Source organism: Bubalus kerabau, chromosome 4, assembly GCF_029407905.1.
Source record: "Bubalus kerabau isolate K-KA32 ecotype Philippines breed swamp buffalo chromosome 4, PCC_UOA_SB_1v2, whole genome shotgun sequence".
NCBI lineage: Eukaryota > Metazoa > Chordata > Mammalia > Artiodactyla > Bovidae > Bubalus > Bubalus kerabau.
Genome location: NC_073627.1, coordinates 6,742,762 through 6,762,239, shown reverse-complemented (window position 1 = coordinate 6,762,239; position 19,478 = coordinate 6,742,762). Strand labels below are relative to the sequence as shown.

The window sequence follows — 19,478 nt, the reverse complement described above, 5'->3', positions numbered from 1 at the left end:
CAAGCCTGGGTCTCCTGCATTGCAGGCAGATTCTTTACCATCTGAGCCACCGGGGAAGTGGAGGAGTGGGTCCAGAGGATGGCCTCTGGGAGGCAGGCTGAGGTCTGTGCGCAGTGACCAGGTAGCTTTGGAGTAGCCAAGTGGGCAGGGCTCGGCTCTAAAGCCGCAGGGTCCTGAGTCTGAATTCCTGTTCCCCCACTTACTGTGAGGCCGCAGGACTGTGGCTGTCAAGTTGCCTAACCTCTCTGAGTTTTTATAAAGTGAGGCCGACCACATGCACGTGGTAGAGCAGCCGTGATGAGCGCCCCAGGAGACTGCCCCCTGACCTGACCCCTGGGAGGTAAACCAGCCCGGGCCTGTGGACCTCCTGGCCCAAGCCCACAGGACAGGGTGGGCCGAGGGCTCACCTCCAGGTAGGACATGGACACCTCGTATTCCATGTCATCGCTGGTCTCCTCGATGGCACCGAAGAGGTCGTTGAGGGTCCGAACGTAGATGCCGGGCTCGTGGTCTGTGCCCAGCATGGTGTAGGTTTTCCCGCAGCCTGGGGCAGAGTAGGGCGGGTGGGTGAGCAGGATGGAGACTGGGAGCATGGGGGCCCTGGCAAACCTGGGTCTGTCCTCAAGGCTGGAGCCTCCCAGGTGGCCAGGAGGTGGGGGGAGGGGGAGAAGATGGCATCCTTGGCTGGGGGTGGGGCTCTGGGTCTAAAGGGCTCTGGGAGAGGGCAGTTTCAATCAGCCACATCCTTGATTCCTGCTCCGGCCTGGGCCAGACAAGCTCCGAGGCGGAGGGTGAGGAGCTTGATTCTCGGGGGCACTCGCCCTCACCTGTGGGGCCATAGGCAAAGACAGTGGCATTGTAGCCTGAGATGACACCTTCGATGAGGCTCTTGGTGGTGGCCTGATACACCATCTCCTGTAGGAAAGAGGAGATCCATCAGGGCCCCGGGCACAGCCAGGGCAGAGCACATGGGCCCGTGGGCTCACCCTGACCCGCAACAGAGGCAGTTTCATCCCTGGAGCCCTCAGACCCTGAGATGTGGGTGTCGGAAGGGGGATGGCTGTCTCTGCTTTCCCCCCATGGGTCGGGGGGGCGGGGAATGCCAGCCTGCAAGAGTGCTCAGGACACCTGAGACCCTCCCCACCAACAGCTGTTTCCCAGTCCCCAGCCCAGAGGACGCCTCACACCTGCTCCTTGGAGCATCCGCGGATGGGTGAGATGGGGGTCCCTGGGAGGGTGTCAGCTTCCCCGAGGCGCCCCTCCCAGCACCAGATATCTGGGCTTCAAGCACCTTCCTGCAGCTCCCCTAGGGGGGCCACCTGTGGGGAGTGCTGTGTGGGTCCCTGTGGAGGGTGGCATTTGTGTGCTGACCGTGGTGTGTCCACGCAGAAGGCTCTGTATGCGCCATGCAGGCTCACGCATGTGTGTGTATGTGGGGATGTGGCAGGGAGAGAATGAGTGATGGAGGGTCTCCTGGGGCTCGGTGCCAGGGTCCCCTAAGGGCTCCCTCTCAAGTCAGTCAGAGGGCAGAGAGGGGATCCCGTGTGTCCCCAGGCCCAGGCGCCCCCTCACCTGGGTGGCAGTGAAGTCAAAGGCCACGTCGAACAGGTAGGACTTCTCCCGGAAGCGGTGCGCCCGTAGGATGTCATCGGGATCCTCCATTGGGTCCATAAGAACCACCATCTGCAAAGGTCCCAAGAGGAGGCGGGCAGTCACCCAGGAGCCCCAGGCCCACCCCGATGTCCACACTGACCACTGACCTTAAGGAGCGGGAGGGGCCGGATGAGAGACTGATGGCGTCCGGGAGCGCCAGGGTCAAGGTCAACTGAGTCCCAACATAGGACAAGACACTGAGCGGATGGGCTGCCCTGGGACCACCCCAAGGTCTCAGAGCTCCCTTCCGGGGTCAGCAGGGGAGTCAGGGCCAGTGATGGCCCAAAGAGAGCTTGAGAGGAGACAAGGCGTGAGGCTGGCCACTGTGGGGCAGACTCAGAGGAGGCTGATTTGGGAGCCCGGTCCAGTACCGTGGACTCAGGAGATGTACAGGGGTCCCTCTGGGTGCACCCCCATCCAGCACCAGGATTCAGGAGCCCCCGGTGCTGGGAGGACCACAGCTTTGGGGCTCCCCCCAGGCTCCTCCCAGTAGGTACACACTGGTGCTCACTGCATCTAAACTGGCCTAAGACACCCCCGCCCCTTCCCCCAGGTCCCAATAGGGCCCTCCTCTGAGATCTTCAGTAGAGGGAAGAAGGAAGAGGTAAGACAGCTTCCTAGGAGGCCCGAGCCCGGGACCCTCATGCAGAGGTCTTAACCAGTCAGGTGGGATTCCAGGGGAGTCACGAGAGGGGACGCCCCAGACAGGCTGGGCTGGGGCTCTGTGCAGGGAAACAAGGAGGCCACTGCCCCGGCCCCCCTCACAGACCGCTAAAGCCTGGGTGGCCACAGCGAGTTGAGTGCAGGGCACTGGGGCCTGCAGTGTACCTGGGGTGCACATCTATCTCCAGCCACCTCCTCCGGGCTTCAGCCCCAGGGCCGTGTGAGCCTCTCCCAGGATCCACTTCCTGGCTCGGGCCCTAATACCAGCAGCAGGAGCCCTGATCAAGAGTCAGACCCAAATGAAGAAATATCCGCCCACAAGTCCCCAGGCGTGGGTCCCAGAAGAGGGATGCAAGGGAACCTGACCAGCTGCATGGCTCTCACCCTCGGTGTCAGAGCTCCTGGGCCCACCGGCAGCACCAGGGGCCAAGGGGCAGCCTCTAGGATTTTCAGTGCAGGGGAGGGTGAGCAGCCTGCACAGATGCCCATCCCCCACTGATCACCTTCAGATGACCTTTGGCACTGCCAAGTTCATGGGCACCGTGGGCATCTGGTTCCTTTGACATCCAGCCTCCCGAATCAGGACATTGTCAGCACGGCTGCCATGAGCCCCTCTTAAAAGAGGGCTTTGTCTGGGTCTCCATCTGTCTGGACCCCTGCCCGCACCCCACTCTTCAGAGCATCACCCCCTTCCCTGTCCACTCGGGCACACAATGGAGCCCTTGTGCTCCTCGGCCAGGTGAACTGGAGCTGAGCTGCGGAGGGCTGGGGTGAGGGTGGGGTGCTCGGGGCTGCCACGGAGGCAGCACAGGGAGTTCAGGCCGAGTGACCACAACTGCTGGCCACCTTGCATGTAACCCAGGCATTAAGTGATACCCTCCGGGTCAGAGAGAGATGTGATTTCCTGCCTGACATTCAGAGTACAGTGGGGATCAGACCATTTTAGTAACAAGCCTGGGCTCCGGGAGGCAGGCAGAGTGCAGAGAAGGGGCACACGACCCAGCTTTTCCACTGCAGGAGGGCTTCCTGGAAGAGGAGGTACCAGCACTGTCTTTTTTTTTTTAATAAGATATTTAATATAGTTCCCTGTGCTATACAGTAAATCCCTGTTGCTTGGTGGTTTAGTTGCTAAGTTGTGTTCGACTCTTGCGACCCCATGGACTGGAGCCCACCAGGCTGCTCTGTCCATGGAATTCTCCAGGCAAGAATACAGGAGTGGGTTGCCATTTCCTTCTCCAGGGGATCTTCCTGAACCAGAGATCGAACCAGGGTCTCCTGCACTGCAGGCAGATTCTTTATCAACTGAGCCATCAGGAAGTAAGTCCTTGTTGCATATCTACTTTATTTTTAAAAAATTTCCGACATGCCATGAAGCAAGCAGGATCTCAGTTCCCTGACCAGAAATTGAACCTGTGCCCCCTGCCCTGGAAATGCAGAGTCTTAACCACTGGACCACCAGGGAAGTCCCAGCACCAAGTCTTAAAGGATGAGCAAGAACTGGCTGAGGAACGTGAGGTGGGAAAGCATCAAGGGGGCCACACGAGCAAGGCCGTGACGTGACAGGCAGGCTGTGGGCAGGTGGCCTCAGCGCAGAATCACCAGCAGTTCTCGGGAGAAAGGCAGGGTTGGAACGAGAGCTCGGGAACTTTTCCTCCTGTTCTCACTGCCAGGAATCCCGAGAGCACAGACCCAAAATGGCCACAGAAGGAGACGTAGGGGCCCCTCTGTGAGCACGTGTTGCCCGCCCTGCCCCCCTGCCCAAAGCAGGTCCTAAAAGTCACGCAGCCTGGCACCCGGCATCGGCCCAGGGAATGTTTTGTTTGTTCTGGCTACACCTCGCGGCTTCTGGAACTTTCCTGACCAGGGATTGAACCCATGCCCCTCTGCAGTGGAAACACCCGAGTCCTAACCACTAGACCACCAGGGAAGTCCCCAAGGAAAGCTTTCTAAGTAAAGCCGCACTGGGGCCATGCACAGGGCTAAATGCATGCACACAGCTAAATGCTGGTTCTCATCTTCTCCGAGGACTTAGAGCAGGCCCTCGTTATCGCAAGATCGTAATGAGGAGTCAGACTGGCACCCAAGGCTGCCAAGTACAGAGCTCGCTGGACTCAAAGCTACTGGGTTCCAGAACCCAGGCTCCTAACCAGGCCTCCTGTCCCCGCCTCGGGAACAACAGAAGCCTGGCAGGGGGATGCTCCTCTGTTTGGTTGAGCTGTGCCCCAGCCCCACCAGATTTAAATGTTGAAGTCCAACTCCCCAGCCCCTCCGAGAGTGACCTAATTTGGAAATAGCGTTGTTGCAGATGTAATCAGTTGAGTTAGGATGTGGCCCTTTTATAAGGTGGTGGTGTCCTTATAAAAGGGGGCTATTAGGGCACAAACACATGTGGAGGGAAGGAGATCCAGCCAGTCCACCCGAAAGGAAATCAGTCCTGAATATTCACTGGCAGGACTGATGCTAAAGTTGAAACTCCAATAGTTTGCCCACCTGATACAAAGAGCTGACTCCTTAGAAAAGACCCTGATGCTGGGAAAGATTGAAGGCAGGAGGAGAAGGGGACGACAGAGGATGAGATGATTGGATGGCATCACCGACTCAATGGACATGAGTTTGAGAGAACTCCGGGAGATGGTGAAGGACAGGGAGGCCTGGCGTGCTGCAGTCCATGGGGTCTCAAAGAGTCGGACACGACTGAGTGACTGAACAACTGGTATTCTGGTCCAGCAGCCTTGGAAACTGATACATCACCCCCCAACCCCCTGCCCGGAGGCAGGCCCCTCCCTCAGCCCGGAGGCGGTGGGCTCAGCCTGGGAGCGTCCTCTCACAAAATCCTTGAGTCTTAAGTGTCCATGTTCAACCTGTAGCATGCTGGACACCTGCCTCTGGGAGGTTTCAAAGGGGACGTTGACCACACAAGAGGCACAGGGCCCCCCCACACTGGCAGAGGGTGGGGTGGGAGGCGTGGCTGGGGCCGGGCCAGCTGGCAGCACACGGCAGGGCCCTGTCTCCGCTGATCCAGGCCCCCTGACTCCGCAGAGGCCCCGGCTTGCCCTCTCCCTGCCCTCACCGCCCCACACCCAGACCTATGCTTGACTCAAGGCCAGTTGTGATCTTTGCACAGTTCTAGATTTGGGCTGGGAAACCCAAGATCCACTGGGGAGCTAGGGGGGCCTCAGACTCAGGGGAGGGACGTGTCATCCGTACATGGGGCCGCAGAAGGTGCCAGGCTCCTCCCCAGCATCTCCTAGGTGAGAAATACCAGGAACAAAGCGTGTGGGGACTTCTTCCTGCTGAGCAGCGCTAAGCTGCTGGTTTTGATCAGCTGAGCAGCACTAACCACGTCTTTCTGGCCTGTGGATGGCTCAGGGTTCCTCAGTCTTGGCGCTACTGATGCTTTGGGCTGGACCACTGCGAGCGGGAATTGTCCCGGGCGTTGTAGGATGGTTGGCAGCAGCCCTCCGGCACTGGAGGCCCCGGCACTGCCTCCTCCCGCGGTGACATTGCCACATGCCCCCCGGGGAGCACAATCACCCCCGCTTGAAAACCGCTGTTCCCCCTCAAGCCGCCAAACTGGCAGCGAAGTTCTCTGAGCCGGGGGTGATGTGCAAATTGGGTTCAGGCTCCAGACTGCTGGGTGACCCTGGGAAGACTGCACCACCTCTCTGGGCCTCATGTTCACCCTGGCCAGAAGTCAGGGAGGACCCGCAGGGCCATAGCCTTGAGAGAAGAAATCACCCCATCACCCCTCACCTGCTCGGGAAGCCCCAGCAGAGAATAGGAATGTGAGGGGGTGCCCAGCTCAAGAGACATCAGTTCCAGTCCAGGTTACTAAGCCCACAGCTCCTTTATTCTCGGGCTGTAAACCAGACACAACCAAACAAAAGCCGGATTCCAGCTGGATATCACCTCTGTAAAGCTGTTTCTGGATTTGTTTGTTTGTTCTTTAAGAAGGAAAATTCGTGGCTGGTCAGATTTCTAGTTGTACCATCCTGTGGGTACTCAAGAAAGGAGACTTTGATCCCAGGAAGGGTGTTACAGGGCCCTGACAGCCCTGAGGCTAGATGAAAAAAGATTAGAATGCTGAGCTCATAAAGCCACCGAGGTCCAGCCAACTGCTCCCAACAGAGCCACACCTGGCTGATATCCTAGCCAGGTCCCCACCTTCCTACAGGACTCTGAAGACCCGGGTAAGCAGAGGCGTGACCGACATGGTCCAGGGCTGCCTTTCTCACGGGTCTGCTGATCCCTTCATCACCGTCTTCCTGGAAGCCTCTGAGATGCAGATTCCCAGCACTGCCCAGATTCATGGAATGAGAAACTCTGGGGAACTGGGCCCACAGATCTGCCTTTTTAGCCATTGCTCTTGTGACTCAGTGGTAAAGAATCCGTCTGCCGATGCAGGAGACGCGAGTTTGATCCCTGGGTCTGGAAGATCCCCTGGAGGAGAAAACGGCAACCGACTCCAGTATCCTTACCTGGAGAATCCCATGGACAGAGGAGCCTGGCAGGCTACAGTCCATGGGGTCCCAGAGTCAGAGATGGCTGAGCACAGCAATGCAACGCACAACTTGCCGTGTGCCCATTCAGGGCTAAGCGTAAGCATCCTTGCACCCTGGCGGCATTATTCATAGCAGTCAAAACGTAGGAAACGAGCCAAATGTCCATCAGCTGAGGGGAGGTCGATTAGATGCAGAGCAGCATGGAATGCTATCCAGCCGCGAAAACGAATGACACTCTGACCCAGGCGACAACGTGGATGAACCCTGAAAACATGCTCAGTGAAACAAGTCAGACACGAAGAACCACAGACTTCAGGACCCCGTTTCCATGAACTGTCCAAAGCAGGCGAATCTATAGAGATGGAAAGTGGTTGTCTGGGGCTGGGAGGGGGCTGGGGAGATGCATGGCGGTGTGGCTAAGGGCAGAGGGAAAGGCTCCCCGAATCCTCTCCCAAGTCACGCTCCACCAGGCTCGGCCCTCTGGGGTCACAGAGCCGGGAAGCAACCAGACGGTGGGTGGTGGGCGTGCAGGGAGGCCCTGCCCCTGGGGCAGTGAGCAGACTGAAGACGCCCTGGCTCCCGAACAACACTCACGGATTCTGACGCTCAGCATCTGTCACCTTATCCTTTATTTATCTTTCACAATAGCCTCACCCTCACAGGATCGCTCTAATCCTCTCAACAGCTCTAGGGCCTGGCAGAGCAGGTTATTAACATCCTGCTTTCTGATGAGAAAACAGAGACTAGGAAGCCCCTTGCCTGACTCCTGAGATAGGACCCCCAGGGGTACAGGGAGGTTGACAGTTGGACTTTGAGGCTAATTATGGGATTATGCATATGGGCAGGTGACTTAAATCCTGCAGATAAACACAGTCTGGGAGGCTGAGGGGAGGGGCAGTGGGCCATGGGTTCCTTGGGGCAGTGGGGGTGGGGTGGGAGAAGGAAGCTCTTTGTTCTGGGAGCTTCTTTTTCCAGCCTTGGGGCTCCTGGGCCCCTCCACCCTCTCAGGCTGCCCTCGCTCACTTTACAGGCATCAGGGGCGCTCCCCGAAGGGTCTGGCATCAGAGTCTAGTCCCAACCCCCGATGCTAGGAGACTGAGCTCCTACTGGACTCTTCCCCGAACATATATATGTGGCAGTGACCCACTGGGGACCACCAGATAGAAAGGCCTGAAGCCAGAAGCGGGTGGGCAGGAGGTGGGCCAGGGCCTCACTTATCTCCGGGGCCTAAAACCTTCCTGACTGTCAGCCCTTGAGATAAACTAACATCTCTTAAATCCCGACCACGCACCAGGCACTGGGGAAGCGCTGGGCATCCAGGAACCCGTGGAGACGTCTACGTGTGCATACTAAACCGCTTCAGTTGTGTCAGACTCTGCGAACCTGTGGACTGTTGCCCACCAGGCTGCTCTGTCCATGGGATGCTCCAGGCAAGAATACTGGAGTGGGTTGCCAAACCCTCTTTCAAGGGATCTTCCCGACCCAGGGCTCGAACCCGCATCTCCTATGTCTCCTGCACTGGCAGGTGAGTTCTTTACCACTAGCGCCACCGGGGAAGCCCTGGAGACATCTAAGAAGGCATTGTGTGACAGCGCTGTGATGACCCCGAATCAACCGTCAACCCAAATCAACATCCCCGGGGGCGGTGGGAGGGGCAGGTAAGACCACAGGTGCCCGAACCTCCTCTTTACAAATCCAAACCTCGCTCCAGCTTCCTCAGAATGCAGGCACCGGCCTCTGGTCCGCAGAGGACACTCTGCCCTGCCCGTGTCCACCTCTGCAAAGCTGGGGGAACACGGGCTCTCTCAGCCCCAGAAGAACAACCCCCAGCTCCAAGCAAGGCTGTCCTGGGACCCCCCTCATGCCAGCAGGTGACGGACACCTAGGCCCACCTCTCCCCACTAGGACCGCCGACTGGCGGGCTTTGACAGCACGGCCTCCCTGCTGACCACTAAGGGCCGGGCTTCAGTAGTGTGACCTCTGGGTTGCTCCCCAACCCCTGGCCCGAGCACGGGGCCAAGTAACTCCTCCATCACAGAGGGAAGAAAGAGCCTAGAAGCCCAGGCCAGGACAGACTGGGCTGGGAGCCCCTCTGTGGGGCTGGGTTGTGAGGAAGGGCCACAAGCAAGCGGGCAACGGAAGCCGCTGGGTCAAGGGCAGGTCTGCTTCCCAAGCAGAAGTCTCTTTAGTGGAGGCGGGGCGTTGTGCAGGCTGCCTGGGCCAGCGGCACCTTTGCTGGGAAGCGGTTCCATGGCCGTGTTATGCTGGGGTTGCTCCCACGCTCTCCCTGCCAGTCACCGGGCTCCACACCTCAAGAAGGAGGAGCTGAACAGCTGGCCCATCAGTGAGGCTGGTCAAGCCTGCAGCCCCGAGCCCTGTCGGGGTCAATGATGCAGGCCTGGGGGGCCAGGGCCATAGACGAGCCCTGGGGGTCACCAAAGAGCCACGGAGGTCAGGGTGCAGGGCCTGGCCAGACTGGGAGTTTGCCCTTTTCTTAAATTTTGGCCTCGAGGCATGTGAGATCTTACTTCCCCAACCAGGGATTGAACTCACGCCCCTTGCATTGGAAGGTAAAGTCTGAACCACTGGATCACCAGAGAAGTCCGCCACTTTTCTTCTTGGACTTGTGTGTCTGTACCTCCCGCCGCCCAGGGTCTTACTGGTCAGAGGAACGGAGCACTTGAGTGGTGGCTGGTTTTTGAGAGGTGCCCAGCCTGCCACGCACTGTGGCTTCTCCCAAACTGCAGGCCAGGCAAGTGCATCCTTTTTTACCTTAGTCACCTGACCAGAGATCAAACTCCCATGCAGGGGAAGGGCGGAGTCTTAACCACCGGACCGCCAGGGAAGTCGCAGGCAAGGGCATCTTTGAACCCAGTGGGGAGAGAAGATGCTGGGGGCAGAAGCCTAACGTTCTCCCCCTGCAGGGCCCGGAGTCCGTGTTGACAGCCCTGGGCGCACGCCGCTCAGACCACCCTCTATATGTCTAAGCTGAGAAAGGAGCAGGCCCGTCGGCACTGCCCAGCCCAGGGCCTTCTCGGAGGCGCAGTCCAGCCTCCCTCTCCACTGGCAGGGACAGAAAGGAGCCAGTGTTTGCTGTGTGTGGGCACACAATGGGCTGTGCCCTGGACCTGAGCGTTTCCATCAGCATCGGTTAATATCTCTCAGCCCCCAGTCCGGCTGGGAGCCAGGAGCAGCGCAGAGAGACAGCATCTCTGTCCCTGACAGCCCTGGGGACAAGTGGGACCAACAGGGAGTGGCCTTGCTGGGAAGGAGGGCTCTCCTCTGGAGTTCCCTGGCCCTTCATGGATGGCCCCTCTCATCAGCCAGTCCAGGAACCCTGGGCACTTTCTCTCACTAATCCAGTAAGTCCCCTACACCGAGCCTTCAAGGTGCGAACATTCAAAGATGCCAAGGTACACCTGGTTCCAGCAAGGACCTGGAGCCTGTGCCATCAGCGCCAGGCGTGCGTGACACTGCAGCCTGCCCTCCATCTCCTCCTGCTGACGATCCTTCCGCTCCACCGTCTCCCACCTCCTCGGCCCCTCCAGTCAGTAACCCTTCTTGCTTGTTCACTCCTAGCCAGCCCCTGTATGTAGTACTGTCCTTTTCAAGGCACCATACTGTAAGATTAAAAAGGCTTTATTTTTTGTGTTTGTTTTTAAATATGTTATTTGCGTGAAAGGCATTATAAACCTATTACAGTACAATACTACATAGCCAATGGTGTTAATCGGGTACCTAGGCTAACTTTGTCGGACTTACGCACTAAGCGGACTTACGAACGTGCTCTCGGAATGGAACTCCTTAGTAGGCAGGGAACTTATAGTAGATGAGGTGTGTGCTAGTTGCTCAGTAGCGCCCAGCTCTTTGCAATCTCATGGACTAGTAGCCCTCCAGGCTCCTCTGTCTGTGGAATGCTCCAGGCAAGAATTCTGGAGTGGGTAGCCATTCCCTTCTCTAGGGGATCTTCCCAACTCAGGGATCGAACCCTGGTCTCTCCTGCACTGCAGGCAGATTCTTTACCGTCTGAGCCATCAGGGAAGCCCAGCAGATGATAATTCACAGCTACTAAATGCCTACTGCGTACCAGGATCTGGGGGAGCACTGTGCACCCATCAGTGTGCTCCCTAAAGACTCTTTAGGGAAGGGTTAGGGTTACTGTCCCCCGTCACAGAGGAGGCAATTGAGGCTTCTGGCAGCAGCCTGGCCAAGGCCACACAGCTGGTAGAAGGCAGAGCCTACCCTGCACGACTGCTGTGTGCGTACATCCTGCTCCTGCTGGCCTTTAGGTGGGGCCTCCCAGCCCTCCCCCGCTTTCCTTGAGGTCTTTGAGGAAGGCTACCCTTTTCCAAGGGGGAACAGAGGAAGAGAGATCAGGAGGCCGGTGCCACCCAGTTCCGCCATGCCCACAGCTCGTGGGAACCCCAGAGGCAGGCCGGCAGCTCATGCTGTGTTGCCCGCCTGTGCTCTTCAGATCTTGGCCGTCGGGCTTCCTGAGTCCAGCCTTCCAGGATCAAGGGCAGCAAGTGCTCACTTTGCGTCTCTCTCTGCACCACGCGGGGCCACCCCAACTCCTCTGACCGCTCCCCAGCACACTCTGCCGCCTTGATGAGCCCTGGAGCTCAGGAGAAGCCGGCAGCAGCCACGGAGCTCCCGGAGGCAAGTGGCCGCTTTCAGGGTCCCCATAGGCTAGAGCAGCATGATGCCTCTACCCAGGCACCAAGACTGCCCTTGCTGCCCCCACCATGGTGCCCACCCCCAGCCCACATTTGGATCCTCAACTGCCTACCCCAAAAAACATCCTGGCTGGGACTTCCTTGCTGGTCCAGTGGTTAAAAATCCACCTTGCAATGCAAGGGACACAGGTTTGATCCCTGGCTGGGGAACTAAGATTCCACAGGCTTCAGAACAACTGAGCCTGCGTGCTGCAACTGCTGAGCCCTGGAGCCACAGCTAGACGGAAGCCCGCGCTCTACAATGACGATCCCACATAAGACCCGATGCAGCCAAAAATAAAAACATTGTTTTAAAAGATTGAAATGTCAAAAATAAAACCTTCCTTTAAAAGCAAGCAAACAAACAAACAGAAAACACCCCGGCCGTGGGGGACAATGTGGCTCCTGCCCTCCTCTCACCCCTTCTCTCTCCAGCCTGAGCCACACTGGCCTTTTCTAAGTGACCCAAGTGTATCACCGCCCCTCTCACCCCAGGGCCTTTGCACACACAAGTCCCTCTGGTTGAAATTCCCCCTTCAGCACACTCCTAAAGAGCTCCTCTTCATCCCGCGTGTTTCAGCTCAAGCATCCTTTCTCAGCGAAGTCCTCCCTGACTCCGGGACAAGGTCAAGTTCCCTCTTACTCCCACAGCAGCACACATTTCTTTGCAGCCCTTGCTGGCTACACACTCATACGTTTCATCACAAGAAAGCCATGGAAGCAAGACGGGGTCTATTCTGCTCACCGTGGTTTCCTGGCTCCTAGCACTATGCCCAGTGTGTTGTGGGTACTTGATAAATATTTATTGTCTCTTGTGTAAGTGGAGGTGGAGCTTGCCCTGCCCAGCTCATAATAGTGACAGGAAGACCAAGAGAGCAAACAGACGTCCAAAGACCTGCAAACCATGAACAGTCTGGTGACCCTAGGAACACATGCCCTATGGGGAGCAGATCCATTAAGGTGGGGAAGTTAAGTCATGAGTACATGGAAGGTATGTGAATTTTTTCCGGGCTGGATGAAAGGGCTCAGCTCACTTCCCCCTGGACCAGGGAAGCTTTGAGCTCTCTTTGGATCAATCTAGGGAGGCTTCCTGGAAGAAGGGCGGTGGTTTCCTTGACGATGCTATCAATAGTACAACCCAGAGCTCAGAGGGTAGAGGAGGGGTCATTCCTGCCTCCACCAGGTGAGTAGGTACCTGCCCCCACTAGGTGAGAGCAGACCCCTGTCCTGCTCTGCGGCTCCTGGCCACAGCCCCCACGTACCTGCTCGTCCACTTTGTGGGCGATGAGGGTGGCTCCTTCTTCCAGCTCTGCCACGCTGATGGGCCGGACCCGGAGCGCCACCTGGGAGGGAAGGTCAGACCCCCAGGATTAGATGGAGAGGGCTGTGCTGGGCCCCTGAGAGAAGGATGAGAGGACCCCAGGATCCTTCCCTCGGACAAGCCCCGTGGGTTCCTCTCTGATCAGCCAGCCACGCCCGGCTCATCTTGAGGAAACCTCGGTGGTTCAAGGCGACCATCCAGGGCGAGGGCACCAGGTCCAGAGCGTGTGGGCTGTGTCTGTGTCTATAAATTTCCCAGGAGCCTGTGCCCCAGAGGAGACAGCCATCTGCTCCTCCCGGCTGCATCAGTCACACGCCCGAATTAAGCACCTGCAGCTCCCCTGGGCTTTTCACTTGGAGCCCTTGGCACCGGGGCAGCCTGTCTGTGCGTCTGTGAGTGACGTGCTGCATGTGGCGGCCACATGGTGGAATGGAGGCCCAGGGAACCTCCCCTCCTCGTGCTGACTACATCCCTACCCAAGGACAGCGCCATCAGGGGCTCCCTCCTCCCTCTGTCCTCCGGCCAGAGAGAGATGATGGGTCCCCATCTTGGGTGTGGGTCTCCCCAAAAGAAGGTGGAGGTGTTTCTTCTTCTGAACAAGGGGAAACACCTGCTGGGCGGGTGGGTATAACTAGCCATCTGCAGGCCCGGTAAGAAGCCTTCACTCTCAGAGGCACTTCATTGTCAGAGTGCCCTCCTGCATCCTCAGTCAAACTCCACAGATGGGAGGGGCAGCCCCTCTGTCCACATCTGCCAAGGCAAGCCATTTGCAAAGAGACAATTCTAAACTGCCAGACAGGATGTTCCAGAGCCCGGGGCTTGCTGGGGTTGCCTTATCCTCCAGTAACATCATCACCCACCTGCTGGTGGAGGAGCTTCCCCAGATCTCAGAAGTTAGGGGCTGAGAGGGCGCATCGGCCTTGGGATCCCTGAGTCTCCCCCACCCTCATCACTCTAACCTGGCCCTGTTGATAATCAGAAATCTGTCTTTGTCTCTAGCTGCTTCTTGGACCCCCATTCACACCTCCTCCTCTGCTCCAGTCCCCAGGGCCCTGGGGGGGCCATCTCGGTGGCTTCCAGCATTTCTTTGAAATATTTAGAGTCCTGACATGGACAGCAACTCAATAACCAGCCACCCTCAATCTTGTGCCTGCTCCTTTGCCACGTGGGGACTCTTGCCCACCTATGGTCCTCAAAACCCTCTAACCTCCTGACCCCACCAGTTCCAGCTACCCTCCTTCACCAGGAAACCTCCACTTTCCTTTTCCGGAAGATGGGTCGGGCGCCCCCTGCTCCTGTCTCTTCGGGATCACATAGCAGTCTGGCCTCAGGGTGTCCCCTGGTGGGAAGGTGTAAAGGGGGATGGGACTGAAGCCTGGCCAACTTCTCAGGTCTTAGCAGGGTGGCCAGGATGCCTTCCTTCTTGATATCCATGACTTGGCAAAGTTGCTCAGGACCGTCGCAGCCCCTGGTTTTAAGTGTTCTCTTAGTGGAAACACCCAATACAGTCTGGGGGCCGCCGGCAGAGTCTGGGTTCTGGGGGCCGGAGATGGGGTCGAGGAGGAGGAGGAGGCTGACCGGGTCTCACCATGAGTTGCTGGTCCTTGGAGTCCCCGCTGTCCTTCATGCCTGCGGCGGGCGGAAGGGCTCAGGCCGAGATCGCGGGCATGGCCGAGCCGCACGCCCACCGCCTCCGGGGCCCGCGCGGCCGCTGCCTGACAACCCGAAACCAACAAGGCGCGCGCGGCCGAGGGCGCGGACCGGGGCGGGCGGGGCCTGGGGCGGGCTCCGAAGGCGACCCGCCCCCCTCGCGCTGCGAACCGGGAGGTGGACGTCTCCGCCCGGGAGGCCGAACTTGCCAACGGCCTGGGCGACCCCCGGGCCCTCGGCGCGGCTCTGCATCCGCCCCGTGGGCGCCCGTGCTCCCTGCCTTCTTTCTGCCCGCTCGGGCCACGCGCATCGGCTGCCCGTCCGTCCGTCCGACTCTCAGCGTCTCCCGGGCGGCAGTGGGCAGCCTCATGTTTCCATGGTCGCTGCGGGCACCGTGGCTGAGGCTCATGTCGCTGGCGCGGTGTCTTCACGAAGTGTCCAGTGACAGAACGGGTGAGGAGGATGCCCGGGCTGCCCACCGGCGGACGTGCAGGGGAACGCCAGTATCACTGGGGTTGTCACAGAAGAGCCCCGTGAACTAACAGGACCTGACGGGTAAACCCAGCGACTAGGCCAAGATGGGTGGATCTGTGTGCCTTCTGGCTCCCTGCCTGCTGTAAGACCCACAGTGTTGATGTTGAGTCGCTAAGTCGTGTGGGACTCTTTTGCGACCCGATGGACTGTAACCCGCCGGGCTCCTCTGTCCCTGACATTTTTCAGGCAAAAGTACTGCAGTGGGTAGCCCTTCCCTTCTCCAGGAGATCTTGGAACCTGTGTCTGCTGGCGTCTCCTGCATTGCAGGTGGGTTCTTTACTGCTGAGCCACCAGGATAGCCCAAGAGCCACCATACCGTGCAAGAAAGTGCAGGTCAAACGCTGTCGTCCCCATCCTTGATGGGAACAACAGTGATTGCAGTTGCAGGGAGCACGGTGGAAAGATTCCTGGCCTCAGGGGGCCCCGGGAAAACGGGATTCTGGTCCCACCTCGCACCCAACCTGCTGAACCACCTGGAGCCAGGTTTCCTGTGCCCCCGGGCCTTAGTGTCCGGGGTGATGGTGAAGCTCTACCCACTTCTGATGGAAGAAGCCCCCATCTTTCCTGTCTTCTCCTGAAGTTGAGCCTGGCAGCACCCCTACAATGACTGGGCGACAGGGCGTCCAGTGAGGTTCATGCCCCCTTTAAGGAGCTGGGTAAAGAAGAGCCGCGCATCCCCCAGGACTGTCTCAGACGGCCTGGCACGCATCCAGAACATGATGCCAGCCTGTGCTCTGGGACTGGCTTCCCTGGCTGCCCCCGAGGAGCTTGCGTTAGGTACAGTTATTAATAAACAGTGTCAGGAACCTGCCTGTGGCCTTGGAGTTGGTAAATAGATAAACCAAGGATAGCCTGGTGGAGACCAAACACTCCCGCAGGGCTCCCGAGGTTTCGGCCCGTTCTCTGGCCCAGGCTGCTCCTGGGACAGCGCACAGCACTTGGCCAGTTTGCAAGTGGGTGAGCGGCACTGAGGAGCAGTACGTTTGAAGATGGATCATCTGGATCAAAAACACTTTCCAGGGAATTCCCTGGTGGTCCACTGGCTAGGACTCTGTGCTTTCATTGCCGAGGGCCAGGTTCAATCCCTGGTTGGGGAACAAAGAGCATGGCGAGGGTAAAAAAAAAAAAAAAAAAAAAGGAAGATCCAAAATGTGTTGAAAGAAAAAAAAACACAAAACACCCTCTAGACTTGCATTTCAGACCCCCTGAATCGTATCTGTTTGGATCAGTACAAGAGGCCTCTAATTAATTACACTATAGCTATTTTTCTCTCTTTTCTGTTCCTCCTCATGCATAAATCCCACCCAGGATGGCCCATGCTGGTCAAAACAAGAGGAGCTTCTAAGCAGGCAGTCCCAGCCCATCTTACTTGCATCCCGACTCATCACAAAGTCCTCTCTATCCTCAGACATTCCCTGCTTGACTCTGGTATTTCTGTCAGCGACACCGCCGTCTTCGAGAGCCCTGGACCTCTAAGTTGTCTTTGATTTCCCCTTTCCTCTCATCCTCTCCATTCATTTTCTTTCTTTACATAAATATATATTTTAACATGTATTTATTTTTGGCTGTGCTCAGTCTTCATCGCTTTGCACAGGCTTTCTCTAGTCGCTTCGGGTGGGGGACATCCTTCGTTGCAGTGCTCGGGTTTCTCCTCTTGTTGGGGCACCAGACGCCACGTGCAGTCGCTCCAGTAGTTGTGGCCCGTGGGCTCGGTAGTTGCGGCTCCCGGGCTCTAGACACGGGCTCAGTAGTTGTGATGCCTGGGCTTAGTTGCTCCACAGCATGTGGGATCTTCCCGGAGTAGGGATAGAACCCCTGTCCCCCGCATTGGCAGGCAGATTCTTATCCACTGTACAACCAGGGAAGTCCTCTCTTCTCTTTCGGCTACCCAGTGTGGATGCGGGATCTTAGTCCGCTGACCAGGAATCAAGCCTGGGCCCTTGGCAGTGGAAGCACCGAATCCTAACCCAAACTCTACTCTGATCCTGGCGGTTCTACTTCGGCAAGTGCGTCTCCTCCTCGTCATCTCCTGGCCACATGGCCTGGGCTCCAACTTTTACCTCTTCTCACCTGGACAGCATCACGGCCTCCTGGGCCCCCTGCCTGCTGTCTCCCCCACTTTTCAAAGCTATGCTCCGACCTGGAAGCAGAAGCAGGCCTCTGTTTCTGGGAGACAGAGAACAGCCCTAAGTGGGTTCCTAGCAGACCGCCTTTGACTCCCCTGGGGCCAGTGCCATCTCAGGGGCCTCTGGACCCTGGGGAAGCATTTGGTTTCTAACAAAGGGCAAGGAGATCCTTCTTCAGAGTCCCGCCCTGCGGCCCACAGAACCCAGTTGCCCGGCAGAAGGGACTGTGGGGCCGTGACTCCCCTGGAGGGCCCAGGGCTGCCATGGCGGCAGCTGTGCGTCGTTGGCCAGTGGCATCGTAATCGATCAGCTCGGCAGAGAGGAACACAGGTCCGGGAGGAAGCAGACTCTCCCCCGGGTGTGCATGGACCCGGGGTGGGGGGCCTTAACTGCTGTGCACACAGCGGTCCGGCCGCTGCTTCCGCCACCCTCCCGACCTGCTTGGATGGGTCCCACACCCAGGGCCCCATCATCCACGTGCCACGCCCACGTGCCAGGTCTTTCCAGTGGCGTCTGGGTCTCCAGGGATGCATCATGGTTTTGTCTTGCTTCCCATCGGGGAAGACTAGGCAACAGGCTCCAGAGGAGGCTGAGGAACGAGAAGGCGGATGGTCATCGGTGAGGATGGGCGGTGATGGGTGTCGCATTCTCAGAGCCCATGACGCCCTTTTCCCCACGGTGTCTGCGGGGCCCTCCTCTCCGTTCCCACACCCGTTCCTCAAATGCCGTCTGGCACCGCGGCACGTCTGCACCACAGCGAAGGGCATGAGACTCCAGGGGTGGCCCATCCTGGGCAGCACCAGCCAAAGGCCCAAATTCTGGTACAGCGAGGGAATACTCTCCCTGGGAGTTCATCGGCCGAACATCTCATGCAGCGGTCCAGTGTGCCCGGGGCCAATGCAGGGAGCTCTGACTTTCTCCGGGAGATTTCACTGGATAGACTTTTTTCCGTAAGTGAGGGTTTCTCGACCTCCGCGCTGTTGGCATCTCGGGCAGGATGGTTCACTGTGGTGTCGGCTGTCTTGCGCGCCCTAGGATACTTAGCGGCATCTGTGGCTTCTGTCCACGGGATGCCAGGAGCGCCCTCCGAGTGGTCATGTCAATCTGAAATGTCCCCAGGACTCCCCTGGTGGTCCCGTGGGGTCCCGTGGTTACGAATCCCCCTTCCGATGCAGGGGAACACGGGTCTGACCCCTGTCCCAGGAAGATTTCACATGCTGCGGAGCAACTGAGCCCGTGCAGCACCAACCGCTGAGCCCAGGGGCCCCGGGTGCCCAGGGGCCGTGCTCCTCGACGAGAGAAGCCACAGTGATGAGAAGCCTAAGCACTGCGGCCAGAGAGGAGCCCCTGCCCCAGACAACTGGAGAAAGCCTGTGCTCAGCCCGGAAGACCCAGAGCGGCCAAGAATAAATTAATCAATTAATTAAAAAAATCAAGATGTCGCCAAGTGTCCCACTGAAGGCAAAATCACCCCCTTGCCCCATTGAAACTGCCATTGAAACCGCTGACCTTCGTCGGGCAGTTCTGGGGCTCCCTGCGTCCTCCCGCAGTGAGGGGCCCATCACAGGAGACCCCACAAAGCAGGATGTGGGATGTGCCAGCGGCCCCTCCCTGGATGCAGGTGGGCCGGCCCCTTCCTCCTCCTGGGAGACCGAGGAATGGGGTGTGTAAGGGCATAAGCTCTGGGGTCCCCTCTGTGCCACTGCTCCCACGAGACTCGGGCAGCCCCCCCTCCCCCGGGGTCTTGCTCGGCAGGCACGTAGTGACTCAGGGATTGAAGGTGGTAATATCAGCCCTTCTGGGGCTATTGCACAGATCAAGTGCTCAAGCCATATGCCCCTTGATGACTGTTTTACCATGGCAACTGGATTTTTTTTCCCTCTTTGGGCACAAGGGGTGGCTGACCCTGGGTTCTTCCCCAGTGAGATCCTTAACACAGGTGGTTTTTAAAAGGGCACTTCCGGTCACCTTCAGGACCAGCGGCCACCGGCAGACTGAACGGTGGTCCAGGACGTCTCCTGGCGCACGGTGGCTTCTGAATGGCTCTCTGGTCCTACCGTCTCTGGTCGCTGAACGCGCTGCGTTGCTGTGGTTTCAGGGCAGCCCACCGCGAACGCCACAGCCCCAGAGGACCTTGCACAGCACCCAGCCTGTGGTCACCTGCCCTGCAGGCTCATGGTGAGCTGCCTGGGCTCCCGTCCCCGCACTGACCCTCATGAGCCCGGTCACCTGGCACATGCCCACCTGTCTCCCAGAACCCGTTTCTCCCTCTGCTGAGGAGGACCAGTCAGAGCAGAAACCTTCGGCGACTTTA

At 58.3% G+C, this 19,478-nt stretch overlaps 1 protein-coding gene across 1 annotated transcript in view; it reads right to left on the bottom strand.

The window, feature by feature from the left end:
• Positions 1–14,804, bottom strand: part of KIF19 (kinesin family member 19) — a 28,470-nt gene extending 13,666 nt beyond the window's left edge. The window contains exons 1-5 of the mRNA XM_055575043.1: positions 14,443–14,804; positions 12,796–12,876; positions 1,573–1,683; positions 828–915; positions 408–544 (exon numbers count right to left, since the gene is read on the bottom strand). Of these exons, the coding sequence (XP_055431018.1) occupies positions 408–544; positions 828–915; positions 1,573–1,683; positions 12,796–12,876; positions 14,443–14,481 (456 nt within the window). The 5' untranslated portion in view covers positions 14,482–14,804. The remainder of the gene's footprint in view (positions 1–407; positions 545–827; positions 916–1,572; positions 1,684–12,795; positions 12,877–14,442) is intronic.
• Positions 14,805–19,478: the final 4,674 nt, after the last annotated feature.